This window comes from Alternaria atra, assembly GCF_907166805.1.
Source record: "Alternaria atra isolate CS162 genome assembly, contig: 21, whole genome shotgun sequence".
NCBI lineage: Eukaryota > Fungi > Ascomycota > Dothideomycetes > Pleosporales > Pleosporaceae > Alternaria > Alternaria atra.
This window is the reverse complement of record NW_025091319.1, coordinates 1,084,639-1,105,435: the sequence shown is the minus strand read 5'-3', so window position 1 is coordinate 1,105,435 and position 20,797 is coordinate 1,084,639. Positions and strand designations below refer to the sequence as shown.

General features: G+C 51.1%; 8 protein-coding genes across 8 annotated transcripts; 6 read left to right on the top strand and 2 right to left on the bottom strand.

Annotated features, from left to right (window-relative positions):
- Positions 1-1,079: 1,079 nt before the first annotated feature.
- On the bottom strand, positions 1,080-2,887 carry ALTATR162_LOCUS797 (uncharacterized protein; the record flags this gene model as incomplete). The annotated part of the gene is made up of 3 exons (XM_043308391.1): positions 1,080-1,327; positions 1,382-2,634; positions 2,691-2,887. The coding sequence occupies 3 exons, from the start codon at positions 2,885-2,887 to the stop codon at positions 1,080-1,082; spliced, it is 1,698 nt and encodes a 565-aa protein (XP_043164326.1).
- Positions 2,888-3,527: 640 nt separating this feature from the next.
- ALTATR162_LOCUS796 (uncharacterized protein) lies at positions 3,528-4,833 on the top strand (the record flags this gene model as incomplete). Its single annotated transcript, XM_043308390.1, has 2 exons — positions 3,528-3,995; positions 4,048-4,833. 2 exons carry the CDS (start codon positions 3,528-3,530, stop codon positions 4,831-4,833), a joined length of 1,254 nt encoding a protein of 417 aa, XP_043164325.1.
- A 704-nt stretch (positions 4,834-5,537) lies between these two features.
- On the top strand, positions 5,538-6,416 carry ALTATR162_LOCUS795 (uncharacterized protein; the record flags this gene model as incomplete). The annotated part of the gene is made up of 1 exon (XM_043308389.1): positions 5,538-6,416. The coding sequence occupies one exon, from the start codon at positions 5,538-5,540 to the stop codon at positions 6,414-6,416; it is 879 nt and encodes a 292-aa protein (XP_043164324.1).
- Positions 6,417-6,637: 221 nt separating this feature from the next.
- ALTATR162_LOCUS794 (uncharacterized protein) lies at positions 6,638-7,578 on the top strand (the record flags this gene model as incomplete). The annotated part of the gene is made up of 3 exons (XM_043308388.1): positions 6,638-6,735; positions 6,786-7,176; positions 7,228-7,578. 3 exons carry the CDS (start codon positions 6,638-6,640, stop codon positions 7,576-7,578), a joined length of 840 nt encoding a protein of 279 aa, XP_043164323.1.
- A 426-nt stretch (positions 7,579-8,004) lies between these two features.
- On the top strand, positions 8,005-9,302 carry ALTATR162_LOCUS793 (uncharacterized protein; the record flags this gene model as incomplete). The annotated part of the gene is made up of 2 exons (XM_043308387.1): positions 8,005-8,070; positions 8,127-9,302. The coding sequence occupies 2 exons, from the start codon at positions 8,005-8,007 to the stop codon at positions 9,300-9,302; spliced, it is 1,242 nt and encodes a 413-aa protein (XP_043164322.1).
- A 481-nt stretch (positions 9,303-9,783) lies between these two features.
- Positions 9,784-11,322, top strand: ALTATR162_LOCUS792 (uncharacterized protein; the record flags this gene model as incomplete). Its single annotated transcript, XM_043308386.1, has 1 exon — positions 9,784-11,322. One exon carries the CDS (start codon positions 9,784-9,786, stop codon positions 11,320-11,322), a length of 1,539 nt encoding a protein of 512 aa, XP_043164321.1.
- A 1,787-nt stretch (positions 11,323-13,109) lies between these two features.
- On the bottom strand, positions 13,110-15,833 carry ALTATR162_LOCUS791 (uncharacterized protein; the record flags this gene model as incomplete). The annotated part of the gene is made up of 1 exon (XM_043308385.1): positions 13,110-15,833. The coding sequence occupies one exon, from the start codon at positions 15,831-15,833 to the stop codon at positions 13,110-13,112; it is 2,724 nt and encodes a 907-aa protein (XP_043164320.1).
- A 2,778-nt stretch (positions 15,834-18,611) lies between these two features.
- On the top strand, positions 18,612-19,245 carry ALTATR162_LOCUS790 (uncharacterized protein; the record flags this gene model as incomplete). The annotated part of the gene is made up of 3 exons (XM_043308384.1): positions 18,612-18,701; positions 18,757-19,126; positions 19,199-19,245. The coding sequence occupies 3 exons, from the start codon at positions 18,612-18,614 to the stop codon at positions 19,243-19,245; spliced, it is 507 nt and encodes a 168-aa protein (XP_043164319.1).
- Positions 19,246-20,797: the final 1,552 nt, after the last annotated feature.

Here is a 20,797-nt window from a genome sequence, read left to right as displayed (position 1 = left end):
GTTCGATCAAGACTCGGGCGGGTAAAAGGCAGCAAAACGGGGTGAAAGAAATCTGGGGTAGGCTACCTTACATAGGTTTGATGCGCAGGCCTGCGGGTAGATCGTGGAGCAAACTGCAACGTTCATACCTATGCCGCACTTCCAGTGTGGCGGTAACAGGGCGGTCTGGCGGCGGGCACAGCGAGGCTATCAAGGTTGCTGGCCGCAGTAAGCCTCTCCTACCGGCCATGGGAAGGGAAAACACCCGTGGACATGATTACTTTGCCCCTGCAACGGACATCCCGTTGCTCTAAAATCTGACAAAAACATTGCACATTCGAATTTCCCGTTGCGCAGACGCATGGACTGCGCGTTGGAGCAAATGAGCGGAGCCGCGTATTGGTGCGATGCGTTGTTGATCGGCGGTGATGTCAGATCGTGGCTGAGGCGTGGTTGACAGGGCGGCCTTATCATCTGCTTGATACGCCTGCGAAAACCCTCGACTGACTCAATGCCAAGGTCTATTGAGCCTCACTTACTGTCGTACATTTGCGTGCTCATGCCCGCGTGCCACTAATATAGCGGTCTGCTTGACTTCCGCTACTGTAGGGCGAGTAATCTATACAGCTCATGGGTGGCATCTGTGTCGGGCGTATGAGCAACCGGTGTCAACACTCTACCTGTACGACGAAGGACGTAAACGAAAGGGACGATCGATGCCACGCCGAGTAATCATGTAAGCCATGGCAATGAACGAATTTGTCGGGTTGTCTAGACAAAGGCGAGAAGGTGCGAGCACGGCGCCATCTCATTAGGTAATCTTAACAAGCTGTTATGCTCTTCCAGCATGCTTCGTAAGTAATGTAGGTGCGATGGCAGGATAAACTGTAAACACACAAACGGTTGCCGGAAGTTTCTCTCACGGCCCCATCGGGTATCACGAGGGGTGACGTAGGAGTGGCGTTCCGATTGGCTGTGGGCGCGACTAGTTCAGGGGCTTAGGAAGCAAGGGAGGGAACGAAGAAACTGCCAACCTCTCCACTTTCTCGTCCTACGCGTGGCACTATTACCAAAACAAGCCCTGAAACAATATAACGGCTCTACTCTGCTTTGTCCACGACACCTATGCGCGTCTTGCCCCACCGGAAATCGTCCAACTTGTACAGAACGTACAGTTGGGTAATAAAGTTAACTGTCGGGGCAAAGATGCCGTACATGACGGCCCCAACGAACGACTGAATGGCATCAAGAACTGAGTCGGAGGCTGTGATGATGACGAGCATGTCATATATCAGTCGGTAGTTCTCCAGAAAAAATAGATAAGACTTCGTCTGGTTGTCAAGGTGTCCTGTGGATCTGGTGTCAGACTAGTATCAGCGGTTGCAGTTGCAGCGGTACTTACGATAGTATCTCGAAAGGTAGAGCGCTGGGTTGACGATCCAATGCAGTACCGAAGCAAACGCGGCTACTCTCTCAATCCAGCCTGTTGATCTACGACTGACAAGGAGACTGTCGCTTGTGAGTGGCCCCAACGTCCATCTACGGCGTTGACTTAGGAAAACCGAAGGGGTGTTCGGCGCTGATGTGTATGCTCGCGCAGAGAGGCATACACGTGTCCGGACATGGGCGTACTCTGAGAGGACCAGACACACGTGGTCTCTGTCCTCGCTCATCATGGAACGGATTGTTCGGAACAGGCCATCGGTATCCTTCGGATAATATCCAAATTTGCCCAAGATGTGATCGCCGCAGGTATACTCGGTGACCCGCAACAGTTGACAGCATCCGGGCAGGCATGTCACCTTCCTGCTAGTGAGACTTTGACGGAGGCGACGGCGGTGCTGGCCAATCAGATACTCGGCGTTTTGGAAGAGGTAAGAAAGGGAGAATGGCCCCAAAACTTTGGGATCTGGTCGAATGTAACCAGTCACTCCCATGATCTCTTCGCCTTCTCTTACAGTCTGCATGAGATTGAAGACGCACTTCGGGTCGAACCTGGTATCCACGTCTATTCCAACAGCATAATCCACGGACAGGATGGAGGCCTTCTCAAGAAAGTTCGTCAATTCAGCGAACAGTTCCGGTGACAACATCGCCAACGAGGGTTTCGAATGGCGCTGGTTGAACTTGTGCATGAAAGATCGGATAAGAACGATTCCGTCTCGCTTTCCTCGGTTTTCGTTCTTGATGACACAAACGATTGGAATCCCTCTGAATTCGCCCTTGATGATCTCAGCATCCATCGGAGCACCGTCCCATGCAGTGTAAGCCTGAGCCATGAGTGTACTGGAATGTCGCTCAACGATATCTTCTTTCAGATAGGCGGCGGCTGTCTTTGGTTCGCCCTTGCTGCTGACTCGACCATCGCAAATTACGACGATGGCTTTTTTGTGAGCATCTAGTGACTGTTGCTCGGCCAAAGAATCCAATGAAATCATTAGCTCCGGGTACGACTCGTTGTAGCAACAGAGCAGATAAACAAAGTTTTCTGGCTTCTCTGGAATTTTTGGTTGACGCTGGTACAATCGTCGTATGACGAAGAAGATAACAACGAGGGTGATTTCAATGAAATCTACGATGGATCGGAGCATCAGTTGTGGAAACAGATACCAAAAGAATCTAGACCAATCTGCAAACATGTAGATTAAGACGCAACTATATACTGGTACTTAGCGATCCAGTTCTTGTACGTTACGTAGAGGATCACTTACTTCAGCGGTATCAAGAAAGCCAGCGCAACATGTTTCTCGATCCTCAGTCTCCGCGCATCGACGGTTGGTAGGTGTTCGATTGCACTGGATAATGTCCGGGACGAGAAAAAGAAGGATCGTTTCCGGAGGTTGTTGGGCGTGTTCTTGATATTGCCTGCGATATGAGCCCCCGAGCTCGCGGTATCGAGGATTTCCATTGTGGAGGATGTTTGGTTTGTTGCTTTCGTAGATGAAAGCTGTGCAGGAGCAACATGCATTTTTATTGTCTTGCACACTTTTCAGGTGCAGAACAGGCCATGAGGATCTGCATAGCCGTCTCCACAACATTCGAGCATCTGGAACGCTGTGTATAATACTGGTTTCAGGCGGTGTACATCAGGATAAACTGCAAAACACATCTCCGAAGTACTGCCAGGCGCCTGGTCGCGACTGCGTCGTTTCACGACTTGCATATATAGGGTTCCTCTTTTCTGAACCGGCTATTCAGAGTTCTTTCCCATCTTAACTCCGTACCAGTTCGGAGTGACACCGGTAATACTAGACATCCGGGCCGGTACAAGCGTGGTAGCGCCGAAGGTAATCTTGGCATGTATCGAGACTTAGGTCTAGTGTAACAATTCCTAATCAAATTTCATCATCAATGGTATAGTTATGTGTCTCGAGACGGAGTAGGAGTGTGCGTATGCATGTACGTATGCGGCCTTACAGGTCCACGGGTATCAGGAGGAACTAATTCACTGAATCTCAATATAACCGGACGTCCTCACATCACATTCACCCCTGTATCTACTCATCCATTGCATTCGTTGGTTTGGGTATCCTCGTCTCTTCTGCGACATGATTTCACTAGCCTTCACAGCATCTCAAAGCACGACAGATTTTCCTACCTCCTCCTCGAACAAGTACGATAAACCCCCAATTGTCGCAATCGTTGGGGTAGGATATGTTGGAGAACATCTTATGGAAGCCTTCTCTTCCGCTTTCCAAATCATTGGCTACGATGTATCGGCTTCACGTATAGAGATGCTACGTTTGAAGCACTCTCGAAAACGACATGTCAAGTTCTCAAACGACGAGAAAGACTTGGAAAACGCGTCACATTTTCTCGTCTGCGTACCGACTACGGTGGGATTGGACGGCAAAGTTGATTCCTCGCATGTTCGCAGCGCAATAGCAGTGCTCCGAAACTACGTGAACGATGAATCCATAGTGGTAATCGAGAGTACGGTTGCGGTCGGGATGACAAGGCAGCTCCTTGGCCCGCTAGCTGCATCGTGCGGTATCCTGGCTGGGATGTCTCCAGAGGTATGAATACCTTATGGAGTGGAATTTCGAAGATTAACTGATATATAAACAGAGAGTTGACCCCGGCCGCGTTGAACCTCCACCTAGATCTATACCCAAAGTCGTTTCTGGACTCGATGACATCGTCCCAGGCTCCTTGGATGCTATCAAACTATTGTACGAGAGGGTGTTCGATACTGTTATACCGGTCAGCAAACCCGAGGTGGCAGAGATGTCAAAGCTGTACGAGAACTGCCAGAGGACGATAGCCATTGCTTACGCAAACGAGATGGCAGACGCCTGCCAAGGATTAGGAATCGATCCTTTCGAAGTAGCACACACAGCCGCCAGCAAACCTTTCGGATATCTGCCTATGTACCCCTCACTAGGCATTGGAGGTCATTGTATTCCCGTCAACCCGGTATACTTCATGTCAACTTGCAATTTGCCACTTCTCCAGCAAGCCCACGAACGAACAATGTCGCGTCCTTCACGCATCGCCAGTCAGCTTCTCACATCACTACTAGAAGAAACCCATCGAAAGCATGGTGCAACACACCGACCAAATCTCCTCGTGGTCGGAGTCGGATTTAAGCCTGGCCAATCGGATCTATCCAATTCGCCCGGCTTGCAATTACTCAACTACATGCGCCAGTCTGGCGAAGTGGACCTCATGTTTTGCGATCCCTTGGTAGATCAAGGGGCTATACCTGAGGTACCAAGACTAGAACAAAGCCTGTGGAAGACGGACGTTTTGAAGACATTTGACGCGATTGTGGTAGCTGCGAAACAACCCGGCCTTGACTATAGAATTCTAGATACTCTGTTAGATGTGCGGGTTGATGTCTGGAACCGATAACAGACGGAGCAGCTGTTACGAAGTGATACGAGTTTAGTTTACAAAAGATTCTTTTGCTTTCTCCGGCTGGTCGTTGTGTTGTAGTACACACTTTTTGGCTACTCGATATTAATAAGAAAAAGGATAATTCAGCTTCAGTAAGGAGGCTATCGGCCCGTGTAATTGTCCGAATTCGAAGATCTTTACTAGAGCACGACCGGCGAATTCTGTTACAATTTCGTTGAGTTCGGGCCTATTATGGCTTTACCTTGTCCGCTGCGTCGCAAGTGGCTAAACCAAACCCTTGAAATCCAGAAGTGAGCGGTGAGCATGTGCAACGCGGCCAACGTAAGTGTTCAGACATGGCAACAACGACGAGAAGCTCACGCAACCGTCTTACCATGCTACCGTTGAAATGTGGTCTAGAAAAGCTAGAGTATCCCCCAAACTGGCCACTCATCAATCCAAGCCATCATGAGTAGTGCGATCGGAGATTTCAACCCATTCTTTTACTATCCGTTGGGGAACGTATGTCCCATACCACAGCCACTCGTTAGCGTCGAGAACCTCACCTATGGAAGGTGTGGACCAGGAGTTCGTGAGTCGTCCTGTAGTCATTGCTGCTCAGAAGATGTGAGTAATCGAAATCTCTTCGCATGAGTTGCTCTCTTAATCATTATGAGTAGGGGTACCACATGTCGGATCCAAACTATACTGGGGCACCAATGTGCCTCGAGGAGTTTGGACTAGCATGTGATGGCTCTAAATGGCCACCGGGATTTAACACGTCAGCTACGCCCAGACCAAAGCTAGGGGACATTCCGTATGGAAAGAGAATCAGAAGTTGTACGGTGGAAAACACACTTGCGCTTACGTACGACGATGGCCCCTCGCAGTGGACTCTGGGTTTGCTGGACATGCTGAAGGAAAACGATGTTAAGGCAACCTTTTTCGTCTCAGGTATGAAGTTGTATAACGACTTGGTCAATCATCGCAGTGATAAGACCCCTGCAATTGTAAGAAGGATGTACAATGAAGGACACCAGATTGCGGGACATACCTGGGCCCACTTGGACATGGACCAGCTGGATTCGCAACAGCGCAGACATGAACTTGTAAAAGGAGAGATTGGATTCATCGATATCTTGGGCTTTTTCCCAACGTACATGCGCCCACCATTCAACATTTGTGGGGCCGAATGCGAGACCGACGTCGGAGAGCTCGGATACCATGTGGTGAGTAGGATGGATGCCGCTACGTCTGAAGGAACATGGAACAGTAAACTGACTCTGCCTCGCAAGACTTCCAACGATATTGATGGACGAGACTGGGCAGGTAATTATACCTACGCCGAGGAACAGTTCATGGCAAGGATTACGAGTAAGGGTAACCGTCAGGGAGTCCGAGCCTGGCTGGGCTTAGCGCACGATACTCATCATCAATCGGTGTATCGGTGGACACCGTTCATGATCAAGAACGCGAAGGAGCGTGGGTTTAAGCTGGTAACAGTGGGTGAGTGCTTGAACGATCCAGAAGAGAATTGGTATCGGGACCCTTTGACAGGTGGAGCGCTTCACGACTTGTCTCCTAAGGGTACGCTGTGATGCGGACATTATTGTATTTTAGGATTTCGGCACAAAAGCCAAAACCGAACGGATGTGTGTAGTGTCTCTTACATAGAAAGTTACAATCGAATATTCAGGAGCGTTCTTGAGCATGTCATGTCCCAGACGCGATGACGTCCCTGTCGCGTGCTAAGTATCGTCCGTGCATTCCCAAACAGAAGCACCAGCAAGCAAGCCTTTATCCTTCAGTATCAATAACCATGTCACGTACCGCCATACCACGTGCAGCTTTACGTCTTAGCTCTAGAAGCTCATTATGCGCATCTTCGAGGTCAATTGAGGCACCAAGCCGCAGACTGTAAGCTCCAATGGCTGTTTTGCGCAAACCCCTCCGCTCACACCACCCAGTCCTCTATTGCGCCCAACACCACAATGCTCTTCCCATGCCACTCGAAGCTTTTCAGTGAGCACACAATTACAAAAGAAGGCCGGTAAAGCGAATAAAGCCCATGCGCGAACCGACTCAGCCCCGCCTGTGAACAACGCGGGGCCACTCACGCCTACCGATGAAGCCTACGATGTCTCGGGGTTGGAAGCGCAGATCCTCAAGGCTCTAGAGAAGCTCACACATGACCTCAGTCAGCTGCGCAGTGGAGGAAAGATGAACCCGGATATTGTGGAGAGTTTGAAGGTGCAATTAGGCACAGCAGGACAGGGCAAAGAGAGTGTGAGACTGGGAGATATCGCACAAGTCGTTCCAAGAGGGAGAGTGTTGAATGTCATATGTGGAGAAGAAGCCGTAGGTTTAAGCAGCTACTATGACAACACAAAGCGTACTAACACCATACAGCACATCAAGCCCATCAGCACCGCCATCGCCGCCTCACCACACTCGCTCACACCCCTCACGCCCGAGTCCTCCAACCCGCTCACGATTCAAGTCCCACTCCCACCTCCGACAGGTGAATCGCGTCGTGCGGCTGTAGAGTCGGCTATTAAAGCCTCCGAGCGAGCTGACAAAGCGATACAGAAAGAGCGACAGGAACATAACAAGAAGTTGAGGAAGTTTGAGCTGAACCGCGATGTGCTGCCGGATGATCTTCAAAAGGCAAAGAAGAAAATGGAAGAGGTGGTAAAGAGAGGACACGAAGAGGTCAAGCGCATCTGCGACGGTGCGAAGAGGGTGCTTGAAAGTCAGTAAATAGCATGATGAAATTGCATACTACACTGCCTGGAAGGCACACCAGAATCACGTCACTATTCGCACGAGCTTTGCTACACCACGGATGCGGTCGCGAGGCGTCGCGCTCTTTCAGTTGTTTGTGGACTCTGCCTCAAGTCTGCCTAATAAGCACATGCATTTGCTTGCAAAGTCTCCAAAGGTATGGTGACCAATGGAAGTATCACACATTACCTGAAGCACCCATTTTGCGAGGTTCCCATTGGATAACATGAAATGCGATGTCAACACGAGCAGAGCGAGAGGCTCAGCCTCCACAACAGTGCTTGGCACGACCCCTCGTGCATCATCTGGTGATACCGAAAATCGCAACATATAGGAAGTCGCTAGCTCGAACATCTAACTGGATTCTGCATGCAGGAGAAATGAATCTCGCGATTAATAGCCATGGCGACTATGGTAGAGCCAGGAGACACCAACACAGTCAAGCTTGACGGATTGGACGGGACGAAGGTATGCATACTCTGATATCTGCAGCTTCCCGCTGGGTCTATATTAAGACTGCATAGATCCCTATAATCACGACGACATCTCCATCATCGACTGAAGGCGTCGAGGTCACTCGTTTGCCTATGGAGGATGGCCCTGAGCTGCCAGTTAGCATCAAGCCGAGATCCGTCTTCCACATCTACGAAAAGCACGAGTGTCACAAATGCATCTCACCGGTCACCGATGCTGCATTGGAACGGCGTTCTGGCCCTACGATCAAACAGCAGAAGGAGAGGCGCAAGGAGAGAAAGGAACGTCAAGACGCCGGACTACCTCGTGTCGAACCAGACGACAATGCCTTCTTCCTGCACCGACCATACCTTGCCTTCCATGTGCCACCTCGCGTTCTTTATACGGGCAGCAGCAAGCGCACGGCGCAGCCTGCTGTTCTAATACACGAAGGTTGCTTCTGGAAAGAATACAAGCTCCAGCTACTCCCACGGATTCCTGGCATCATCGATCCACGTGGAGTAGTTGGATGGCGGCATAACGGAGGCGACAAGAAAGCGCTCAAGCTCGACGACCACAAGCTCAAAGGCTACAAAGTGCGAACATGGAGACTGTGGGGCGAGACGGGAAAAGACTACGTCCACTCAGTGAAAGCTACCCGCCAGACTGGTGATGGCCTAGATCCTGATGTGGTTAAGGAGTCTGGTGTCAAATCGGAAGAGCCTATGACAGCCACCGAGACACTAAATTTGCGGTGGACGAACCCTCTATCTCGGCGCACAAGATGCTACCACTTCCACTATGCTGGTATTGAATTCTTCTGGAAAGGAACAGGTTCTGTCCAAGAATCGCGTACTTGCGGCCTGTTGTTGCGTTTCAATCACCTGAAGCTAGTCGCTCAGTTACCAACCACTGGAGAGAAGAAGGAAGAGCGAGCTGAGGTATGTTTAGGAACATACACGTCATCTGTTGCACGTAGGAAGAATGGTACTCTGGAGTTCTTCGATGCTACCATCTTGCGATTGATCGACGACTATGCGCCATCCATCCTTGATGGGATTGATGGGGGTTTGGAAGAAGAAGAAGAATATACGGCGAGGATTTTACGGATGAAGAGAAGCACGCTATATCAAGTATTCGTGGCCACTGCCATGTGCATGATCAAGAGCGAAAAGGAAAAGAGACACACTTTGTTGGACCTGTTGATTGCTGCTATCACCGAGGGCGGCGGCGGTGCAGGTGGCTGATTGTGTCTGACTTTGTTTGTTTTGAGTTTGCACCCAAGCCCATGTATTATCGTCCGAGATCGTATACAAAATCTTGTCAGTGCAGTATAATGCAATCTTATTGTTAGGAGGCGTGCCGGAATTCTAGTAACAATGAAGCCTCGGCTGGCTTAGCTATCGATAAGCCTCGCGCTAGACATTGGAGTTAGCCACCACTCATGACGTGGGACATGGCCTTTTCTTCGATACTCACAGCGAACTCTCCTTCAACATCGCATCCTTATTTCCTTGACTCTTCTGTATGCCCGCACTTGCATTTTCAAGACAGAACATCTGCGCAGGTTGTTTGCGTGCGAGTCGAAGATCCCATGTCTTCGTTACATCCCGAGCCACGGCGGCTAGGCCTCTGAGGCGATATGGACAAACGGCCACACAGCGCAAAGACGAGGATGACGGAAAGCATGGGCAAGAAGGCGCAAGAAATGGGGGGGACGAGTCGGGAATGGAAGCTGAGAAAGAAGAAGGTGCATTCACGCGACGAATGCGGGATATGAGCGAAGAAGCGTTGGAATCTGGAGGTCATGGCGCCCTCAAGGCCGTGGAAGAGGCGGGATTCAGTGCAGACCTCAAAGCACAACTCGAACAACGCATCGCCTCCGCGAATCTCAGATCATCCGAAGCAGTCCTGCCCGACTACGCCTCTCGCCACACACGCGACCTTGCCACAACCGAAGCCTGGACGGGCACCGAATCTCTCCACGATGCCAGTCTACGTATGCTGAATGATGCTCACAAGCCGCTGCGACTTGGAAGACCACCGAAGATGCCCGGCGTGCCGATACCGCAGTCGATTGATACCGGACATGCTCGGAGCAAAGAGGGCCATGGCTTGAGATTAGCCAATGCACGCGACAGGAGTACCGTATATGCGACAATCAAGGAAGACGAACACATGGAGGCTGTAGACCGGGAGAAGCGGCTGCAAGAGCTCAAAGATCGCTTTGATCCGCATGCGCGTGCGATTGTCCCTGGGTCTATCCAAGGACTTGCTTCTCTTGCGAATAAGAGGATCGAGGATGCAATTGCTCGTGGCCAGTTCAAGAACATACCGCGCGGGAAGGCGGCCAACGTGGAGAGAGACTACAATGCATCGAGCCCCTTTATCGACACGACCGAATACTTCATGAACAAGATCATACAAAAACAGGAGATCGTGCCGCCATGGATCGAGAAGCAGCAAGAACTCACATCAGCCGCAAGCAAGTTCAGGAGTCGTCTACGGGCGGATTGGAAAAGGCATGCTGCACGTGTGATAGCTAGCAAAGGCGGGTCGCTGCTGGACCAAATCAAGAGAGCTGAAGCATTTGCTAAGGCAGAACTTATTGCGAATCCTTTGAAGAGGAAACAAGAGACGCTCACCGCCGTTGATGATGATGGGCACATGTCGCAGATTACGTTGTCAGGGGGACTGAAGGTAAACCCAGCGGGTGAGGGACCGAATGCGAAACCCGTGGTTACGGAAGAAGTTGTAGCGAAGATGGTCACGCTTGATGCCTCGCCAGAAGCTGTAGCGCATGACCCAGGGTCAGCTACCGTAACAGATACGGCTACCCAAACCATGGAAGTACCTGTTCCTACTCCAGAGCCAGAAGTACCACCTGCGCCCTATCCCTTCCGTGACCCAGATTGGGAACGCATTGAAGGTGGCTACTGGACCGTCGCTATCAAGGACCTCAACGACAAGGCGCGCAGCTACAATCTACAAGCACCCGAGCTGGCCAAAAGACCCTACTTCAACCTGCAGCGCGAGCTGAACTCGTGCTTCGCTGACGTCGCACCTCAGCTCGCTGGGGCTATTCTTGATCGCGCACGCAAACCACCCAAGAAAGTGGATGGTTGGCAGAGCTCTGGCCAGAAGAGCGTGCTAGACAACATCATTGGAGGGCCAGTCCGTGTGCGAGACGAACGCCGCGAGAAACAATACGGCTTCAGGCAGTTTTGGAAAGACCTGTGGGCCGACAAGTCAAGCAATCCGTATTGAGCCACTACCAAGGCGAATAATCACCGTTCCGCGGAATACCAAACCTCGTTATTTGCCCTCGGACCAACTCGCCCACCGTTTACGCAACCTTCATGCATGACATCGAGTAAGAACTTGATCGACACGCATTTGCCTTCTCGCCTACCCCCGGCCTGCGTAGTGGAGCGACCTGGGGCCTAGACGCCAGTACAGCCACACCAGGTTTTGGTTTTGGTTTTTTTTGTTGCCGTCATGGGGTATATACACGTACGTTTCAATATGGACGTGGATTGTCATCCTTGAACTCCAACCGAGGGTGTGGTACCGGGGCCTTGGGTCGGTAACGCAGGAGTGAGGCGTCGGGAGTGCCGTGCCAGGCAGGGGTTTGTACGACACTTGCTACACCCCCCGAGACATGGTGTCGCGGATGTCCAAATTCGGAGCCGGTTGCATGATTTTGGTTGCTCGGCGAGTCCGCTTAAGAATAGAGGTGTCTGCACATATCCAGTCTGTTGCATCTGACTGGTGAAGGTATGCCTGGGATGTTCAACCACGCGAATTCGATGGTCACACATGGTCGATCATTGGTCTTGTCACTGCGCAAGGAAATGGTGCCATCTCATCGAGGGTAGATAGTGTGTGCTGGTAGACTAACAACATTCACCTCGGGTTAATGTATGATCGGTCACTCGAGTCGGCAGTACTTGCATACTGTAGTTGGTTTGTTCAGGCGCACTTGTGAGCATTCTTCATGCTACACACAATAAGCACCGTACAGCGTATCCGACCCCCCTGTTAACATGCACATATCTGCCGAGGCAGAGGCGATCGATGTTGTTATCGGTGTGCCCATGTCGTTTCCAAACACTTCCCATGTAGTTACTGAATGGTTCACAGTACACTGTTATGATAATGATGCCTGCCCGTTGTGTGTTCTTGGAGCACATCGGCGATAACCAGTTCTCCACCTCATCATGATTTCGTCATTGTGTTCGAATTCTTTGATTCGCTGATTGACTCATTGGTCAAGCGGTATAATGATGCGCAGTGATGTCCCAGCCCACCAATATAGGGTCTCGACCTTAACACTCGATACGAATCTGTACACTCAAACCTCGCGAGTGCATTGTATAGGTGTGTCTTATGCGGTTAGTGTGTGAAATCACGTTGCAGACTGGGTAATGGCACGCGAATCTCATGGATGCAAGATCCTTCCTACGCATCACTTAGCTGCGCCACCCTACCGTATGATATCCCTTGGATGATCAGCAATAACGGCTTACGGCAGTTTTGTTTTCTTTGCGCTTGGCAGAAGAGGATCTCCTGTCATCCCGTCCACCATGCTAAGTCGTGCCGCGCCCACACAGTTACCGATGAAAAGAGCACATGGGGAATGCTCAAAATCAAAATCTCATCTCTCTCCTTGAATGGAGAGCCTTCTTCTGAGTCGTAATAAAGCATCATTGGTGGAAGAATCGCTCACCCAGATTGAGAAAAGAAGTAACATTGTCGATCCTATCCATTACCCTTCCAGTATTCTGCCCACTCTTGTCTGCAATAGTACAATGCCGCTAGCTATATTGCCTAACCATACTTCCATTGTATCCAAAAGGAGTACTGATATTTCCTCTTTCTTCTTTGCCATACCCACCAAGGGAAGTGTCGTGGTGTCAGGCTATGCCCTTTGCAGCGAATCCGTTGCCCGTTGCTGATGTGACGGATTCGCTTCGAGTCAGACTGGTACCGAACCATGCCATGTATCCACACCTGTGGCAGCTGTCACAACCGGTCTGGTCTAGCCCGTAAGACTAGCCACCCGCAGTAGCGGTTCTAAGAGCAACACCCACACTGATGACACTGTCACTTTGCATCCTGATGTATTGATTTGTGCCGGCGATGGAGTTTCTCTTTACGTTGCGGGCCGTAGTGCGTTGGCATACATTGTTGCTCGTCTTCCATTCAGTCCCGCCGACGACCCGAGCATTTGGTAAGGCTGCATCCACGTCTACTTCATTCGCATCTGTGGAAGGGCTTTCCTTCTTCGACCGACTCTGCATGATCCCTATGTGATCGCTCTTACCAATACAGATGTTCTCGGTAACTGCAATATGCGTCGCCTCCCCTGCGCTGTCGTATGGCTGGCAGAAGCAAATTCGCAAAATGTGTCCGGCAAGCGGACCGAGGACCCCTACATCACGGCTGCCCTTGGTTTGGCGGGGATGAATTCGCTTCGTCCTAGCACTATTCACACCCTCGCCTGTGTGGTTCCGAGGCATGCTAACGTAGTCAGTTGCTGCGGCTCTACGGCTGGCAGCCTTTCGCTTGCGAAGGACCCTTCCTTTTCCTGACGATGTGCAGCTGGCAAGAATAGCCGTGATCAACCGAGCTCTTTGAAATCTTGCTTCATACTTGAGGTCTTCAGTGAAGGACCGAGCCGACTTGCGCCGTTTGTATTGTGGGCGTGACTTATTCTTTTCGTACGAGTGGCGCAGTATGGAGTAAGGCGCAAGACTTTCGGTCCGTACTATCCCGTCACAGCCATGGACTGGTGGAGCTGGCACAATGAAGGATTCTGTCGAGCCGACTGTGGAGTCGATCTGCGACTGCTCAGGACGTCTGTAGTTGTGATGGAACCGCAGATGTGCTGGAAGTGGAGCCGACGATGTGGGTGGCATGGTCATTGGCTTCAAAGAGGGTCTTGGGGGAGGTAGACATGTCGTTTTTGGAAATGCACTATAAGCCGCGGGTGTAGTTCTGGTATCGTAGTACGATGTGGTTACATTGGGCGAGCCGCTGAAGTCTGAAGTGCTCGATGTACCAGGCGTTGAGCTGCCCTCCGGCTGAATGAGGTTGCCCGACGGCGAGAAGAAGGAAATCTTGGGCGTATCGTAGTTTGGGCGAACGATACCCGATGCTGCAGCTATTGGTAATAGAGATGTCAACGCAGATGAAGTGATTGAACGACGCGGAGGTGCCGCTTCAGGAACTTGATGCGACTCAGGAGGAAACTCCGGAATTGAAGCTTGCCTCTCCAGGTCGGCCATTTGTGGTGTAAACCATACCGGTACAATAGGTGTGGGTGAGCGCGAGGGGCGCACTGGATGAGGGAAGTCGTGCTGAAGGTCAACATCAACGCCCACCACCGTTCCAGAGTAGGACGTGGACGTGGTACTACAGAAACTTGTGTTTCGACTAGCTTCCTTCGCGCGTTCAAGCTCTGTTGGCGAACGGCTGTTGCTGCCTGACGTGGAGACGCCATAGAACGTATGTCCAGCTGAGATTGTATCCACACTTTCGTTCGAGAGCGTTGGTACTCCAGCGCTACAGCCTTCATGCGCTCCATTGCGTGGTTCTGGGTACACAAGACGCACGGAAGGGGACCGTTCACGCGAACGAGCTACAGCCGAAGGTGGTGGTAGTTGCGCTACGGCAGCAGGTGTAGTTTGCGACTCCAACCTATACGGTTTGGCATCAAGCAAGGACGGCATCGCATGAGCTGAAAGTCTAGGGTCCGCCATGAACGTCTGCCCATTTCTGGCCTGATCTTCAGGAGCCAGCATGTCAGTTGCGCTCAGGGTTTGAGATGCAGTGGGCATACAATATGGCGTGTCAAATCTGTCATCGCCCAGTTGAGGCATGTCAGAAGCAGGCAATTGGCTTTGTAGGCTATCCTCGCTCGTCTCCGGCCGGTCGTCGGGGTATTCAGTGGCTGATGCCTGCATTGAGAACGACCTAGGCCGGGTTCTTGAGGCAGCTCGAGCATTATGTATAACGCCACGAAGGAAGCTTTTGACATTCCTGGTATCTGCGGCGGTGTTTGTCTTGCTGATGTGATATACTGTAGGTTGCAAAGGTTGGATAGTGCTTAATACAGGTTGGATAGCGGCATGGTTAGCCTGCAAGGAGGTGCTAGGATCCTTGCACAAGGGTACATTGTACGTTTTGCTTGGTGCATTTAGCACGTGCTCGGGCTGAGAGTCTTCTGTACTGCGCTGGAGGGAGTAATCATCTGGAGTATGGGAAACTTTGTTGGAGGCGCGGCTTGGTGAGGTATTTTTCACCACACGCGGCGAAGGGAACCGGCCGACGCTGAGGAGGGAGCCATGGGAGTTTAGCGTCGAGTAAGAACCCTGCTCCACAATAGTTGCTAGGGGCACGCCATTGGAGCGATTTGCGAGCCGGACGGCAAGATTGTAGGGAACGGCTCGAGCTCTGGCCTGTTGTTGGTAGTCCATGTCATGATGCACGTCTCCGGTCCCGGAAATATCATGGCAGGTGTAACCATCGTGATCTTGTACGACGCAAGGCTGATCGCCCCCTTGTGCTTGCGATTGCGGCTGTAGGTGCGACGAGCTCGTACCTACGAAAGCCTTGTAATAGGCGAAAGGATCCGGATGCGAGGCCTGAATCGATCGAAACGTCGGATCCGCGTTCGCACCCTCAGATAGATCTGATGCAGCTGGACCATATGTGGGTTCCTGGCGGTTGCTGCGATCCAGTAAACTGGCGTTGCGGGTCCGGAGGCTAGACATTATGCTCATGTCATGTCATCGATATATTGCCAAAGATGAGATCCGATCAATGCTAGATCATAATGTGCATGATTGTGGGACCCTACTGATAGCAGAGCAACATTGTTTGTGCGATGCAGGCACTCTAGGAAGCAACAGATGTCCCGTAACGCCCTTTCCGAGATTGTGTGGTCTAAAGAGGAGCATCCATGACTTGATCCTACGCAATCGCCCTGTCGTATCTCGTGGCTGCTCACTCACCTTTCGTAGATGGCGGGAGAATGTTATCACCAAGGTCAAAGTACTCACCGAATCAAGTCTCTCAGATCGTATGACCATCACAATCCGCCTAGGATACAGGTCCCAGTTCGTGTACCCTTTAGCCGCAAGCGAATATCTGACGTGACATGCATGCGGAAGGTCATCCAATCAAAATGCTCCCTGCACCCAACCTCGGAAACCCACGAGCTCCCTGATCTTGGTAGTGATATGCAAAAGCAAGACTGCTCGCCCCTTGACACTATATCGGACCCTTCCGTAAACACGTCCCTTCTTACTTGCTTACGGTGGCTGCTCCTGCATGCGCGTAGACCTTAAGCCCCAACCTTCCCTGTCCTTTACTAGTGTCGCTGCGAGGTTGAGACCATCTCTATCGGTAAAGCGCGCCATCCAACCGTGATAGTTCCACCACAACTAGGATGGTGGTCTTTGCATAGCGTCAGTAGCTACCCTTTCGCAGGCTGCACACCCAGAAGCTAGCTTACATCGGCGAAAGTAGCCGGGACCTTTCAAGGGACCTGGCCACGGGAACAAGCGGGTCGTTCCACTTGTGGTGTATACAGCGCGTCCTCAAACGGACAAAAACGGCCCACTCCCTTGAGGCTCGCCTGAAGCATCTAGGTAGCAGGCTAGCTTGACGCAGTACCCACGAAGACTATAGAACTTAGCGCTACGGTAGCAGTGCAAATAGGCCAGGTTCACCTTGAAGAACGTAGCGAATCAGGGCTGTTACAGTGATGGAGTCAAGTGCCAAGCACATGTGGCTGTTTATACATCCTCCTCCACCCTGTATCTCCACACTCCTTCAATAGCCCCCCAATTTGGAGAGTGATTGTAGCAGTACTCCGGGTGTGGTGACGTTGTCGGAGCCACCCACTACCGCTGGAATGGAACTCAAAGGTCGATAAGTCAGCCTCAAATCCATCTAGTGGACATAGCATGTGCTGAGCATACCGAAAATACACATGGAATGTATCCTTTACATCGACCTACTAGCCAACATGGTAATGATGCGCAAGTGGCAGCTTCTCCACGTATCTGACCGGTGTTGAACTTTAATAGGTTTATCTCACAGAGTAGCCGGGAAACAACCGTGCGCTGACGCCAGAGTATCGTTCTTACGTTAGCTTGGTTAACACTGGGGCTAGGTGGAACTAATTGACGTGGCGAACTCGTCGATTGCTTCTAGAAGTTGCTGAGTCTGCCATATGCTCGACGCACATGAACCACCCCAAACAAACTGCGTACCTTGAGTTTGGGTCAGACAGGTGTAGGATTGCTCCTGTCTGTCAACTCTATATCACTGCAATGATTTGGACGCTTCAGCCGTGACTATTCTTTAGCCATTAGGGACGCCCTTGACCTAGATTCATTGGTTGCCCGAGAGCTACCCATTGATCTGGACTTGACGATGATCCCTACCTTATGTGGCTGAGTGCGTATGCGACGCCCATTCCGCTCGCAGGGGGTTTGACTTTTAGACGTGCTGCGAACGTAACGCTACTTGGCACCCTCAAGTAGGCTGCGGTTTGTTGATCTGTACATATGGACCGACGCATCGATCCTACGCGAAGACATGACTCAGTTCGAGGCCGTGTTATCTTGAACCCACGCGTTTGTTTCCAATACCTCAATCTTCACGCGGTTTCCACTCGAACTAGCCTCAGCGGTTTGCAGGAGCTAGACGTGACGAGCCGACATCCGTTGATTCCCGTGAAAACGCCACGTTCTGAGCCGTGTAGTGGTGCATTTCACTTGTGGTTGGTATAGGCTGGACTCGAAAAGTCTTCGAGGGAGCCATCTCTTTCCCGGCAACAACTGCTAGTCGTATTTCCGTCTGACCAGCGCTCAAGTCCGTCGACCTGGCCTTTGGGACTGCGTTAGGTGACCGACTTAGCGGCCCGATAATCGCACGGCGGATGTTGTTTTGTTCGTCAGGCTAATGTAAGCTACCGATGATCTAGCTAGCGCTAACAGGACGATATGATGATGTGTAGAGATCTACAGGCCGCTGTGAAAGCGCTACACATCCCATGGCCCTGGAGCGATGTCCTTACGGCAAATCAGGGCAACATTTTCCAACGCATCTACCTGCCGTTGCTGCACGGCGGGATAAGCGAGAGCCAGGTGATCCACCCTGTCCACGTCAATGGATCGGCGGTGACCAAGCATAACACCCAGCATTCGTTAGCTGCATGTGAAGCGACCTTCAGGGAATAGCGCCCCGGCCAGAAGAGTGATAGTGGGATCAGTAAGTGTTTCCCCAAATGGCTTCTGAATTATCTCGTGCTGTGGCGTATGCGCCGTGTCACAGCGGGAAGGGAAGATAATGGATCTATACTGTCACATGACGGTGACTCCAAAAGATCTTCCAGCCTTCAAGGATCTTGAGTTGAGATATAAAGATAAAGGAAGTGTGAGTTTATGTCTTCCATATCCATTCAAACCTGTTCAAATCTTAACAGTCGCGTTCGTACCGCTGGTTTGATAAACGATCCTTTGAGAGAACGTTGCCCGAACATGACCCTGCCTCCGCTTCCCCAAAGTGCCGACAAGAGTGCCATTTGCACTCGACTTGGGCTCAATGAACATACACACAAGTTGTTACTCGTAAGTCTCAACCAAACTTTCAAAAGGCGTCCGCTGACCCTTACGTCGCCTGTAGAACGAAGCCGTGGCTGCTCGCAACGCGTTGAGCTCGAATTACTACAGCCTGACCGAGCAATCTAGAACCGACCCCTCTGTTTCAGAGCCATATAGATGGGACGAGATATCGGAAACTGCAAAGCATTCGCAGATTCTAACTATGGTCCGCGATGCTTGCGCCGAGACGAAACCATATTATGATATGGGACGTTACTGGACCCAGGTCAATGAAGAAAACTGGGTTGCGAGATGGTACCTCTGGCATAGCTTCCGCTACAGGTGGGTAACCGGAGGCCACGGCGCGACGGAGAACAAGGCTCATCTTCTCTGCAGGGATAACCGGCCAAGGGAAAGGGCTGCGGCCAATGTAGTTGCTTCGAACAACGGCGGTAAGTATCCTTGTGCTCCTTCGAAGAGATCTGCAATCCAGAAGTCGCCTTGCAGTCGCTGACAGACGGTAGGAACGCAGTTATACTATGATCCAGCGCGCGACTATTTCCGCGGGTGACCGACGCAACCCTTTCGCTAGTGGTCGTAGTGACGTTCAACAATAGAAGCATATCTGTCTGCAATGACGTCTCTTCTTGCAGATGTTGAGGACGTCGCGTAGGTTCTGCTCATGTTGGACGATGTAGGTGTTGCAGTTTCGGTTCACTCAGAGGATCCGTTTCTTCTTCAGGAGTGCTTGCCGTTCATATCTTTTCTTCTCTTTCTGCTTCCAATACCTGACGAGGATCCTTCGTTTGATATTTCGGTATCGTTGGCTGCCACAAACGCTCATTCTGTTTCTGGTTGCAGCCGTTCCTGTTCCTGCGAGATTGATGACGATGTCCTCTGTTGTTTCCTATAATCCTTTCGCATGCGCAATATCTTCTCACGATATGATAAATTCATCACCTGAGTTTGTCGTGATCCAGCTGAGCCGAATGATAGCAATCGGAGACAAGGTGAAGAAGAGGTTTCTGAAAGAATATGTCCACGGTCGAGTTACGCAATAAGCGGGGCCACATCCTGAAGTAGGGGTCGAATGCCGAAGTAGTCCGAGCTAGTAGGAAGATGTTTGCTTTGGAAGGAGCGATGAACTGTTGATTTTGAGCTCTCATGATGACGTTGTGCGACTGAGACTAGGGGAGCAAGATAGAAGCAGAGGCCGGATTTAACTATTATTTATAAGAGGGTACGGGATCCGAAAGATCTTAGCGTCTTCAGGTCCGTGAACCTAATGAAGCATCGATCATACCCATAGTGTGTAGCTTGTAGCTTCATTTTCGGTAGTCCCTGTCATGGCTGACCCTTTTCGTCCAACTTGTGTAGATCATTGCGGATTCGCGCACTAGCCGACGTAGATGGCTGTGAGATAGGCATCGGCATTCCCAACATCACTTGGTTATGGCCGCAGGTGGTATCTTTCAAATGAACTACCCTCACTCACGGCCTGAAACGAAATTCACAATTGTTTGTGTGTAATCCGAGCCGACGATGTACCAATAATATTTGTGAGAGTATAGGCGCCTTGCGATAGCCGCAAATCGAAGTATCAAAGTAAGCAGCGACCAAGTTGTGTCACAATTAACCGCGGAAGTATGTGTACTTTGGGAAAGCATTATGTATGTCAACGGATGGCTTGCGATTACTGGACGCATGGACAACTACACAATACCTGCCTTTGCACCTATCAAACTATAAGCCCCAATCAATTGCTCGACACCTTTGAGGGTAAAATGGATCCAAACGTGCCCAGGCTTGGCTTCACTGGCGGCCCGGGACAGTTTTTCGGTCCACCAGCTGGTTACCAGATGCCGTCCGTCCTCGTTCCAGAGGACCAGAGGGGCGTATATGTTAGGAAATATCAGATCGCCTGAGATGATCGCTTCGCGACGTACCGGGTACGGCAGAAGTCCTCGACCTTGATGGCAATCATGAGCCGCAATGGCGATCTCTGCTTGGGCACCCATGTGCAGAGATATCTGTAACGAAGCCGCCACGTTCTAGGATGGTCGTTGTTCTCAGTGTGGTACAGCAGATGACACAATATATGGATCCGGGGCACTAATGCAGGG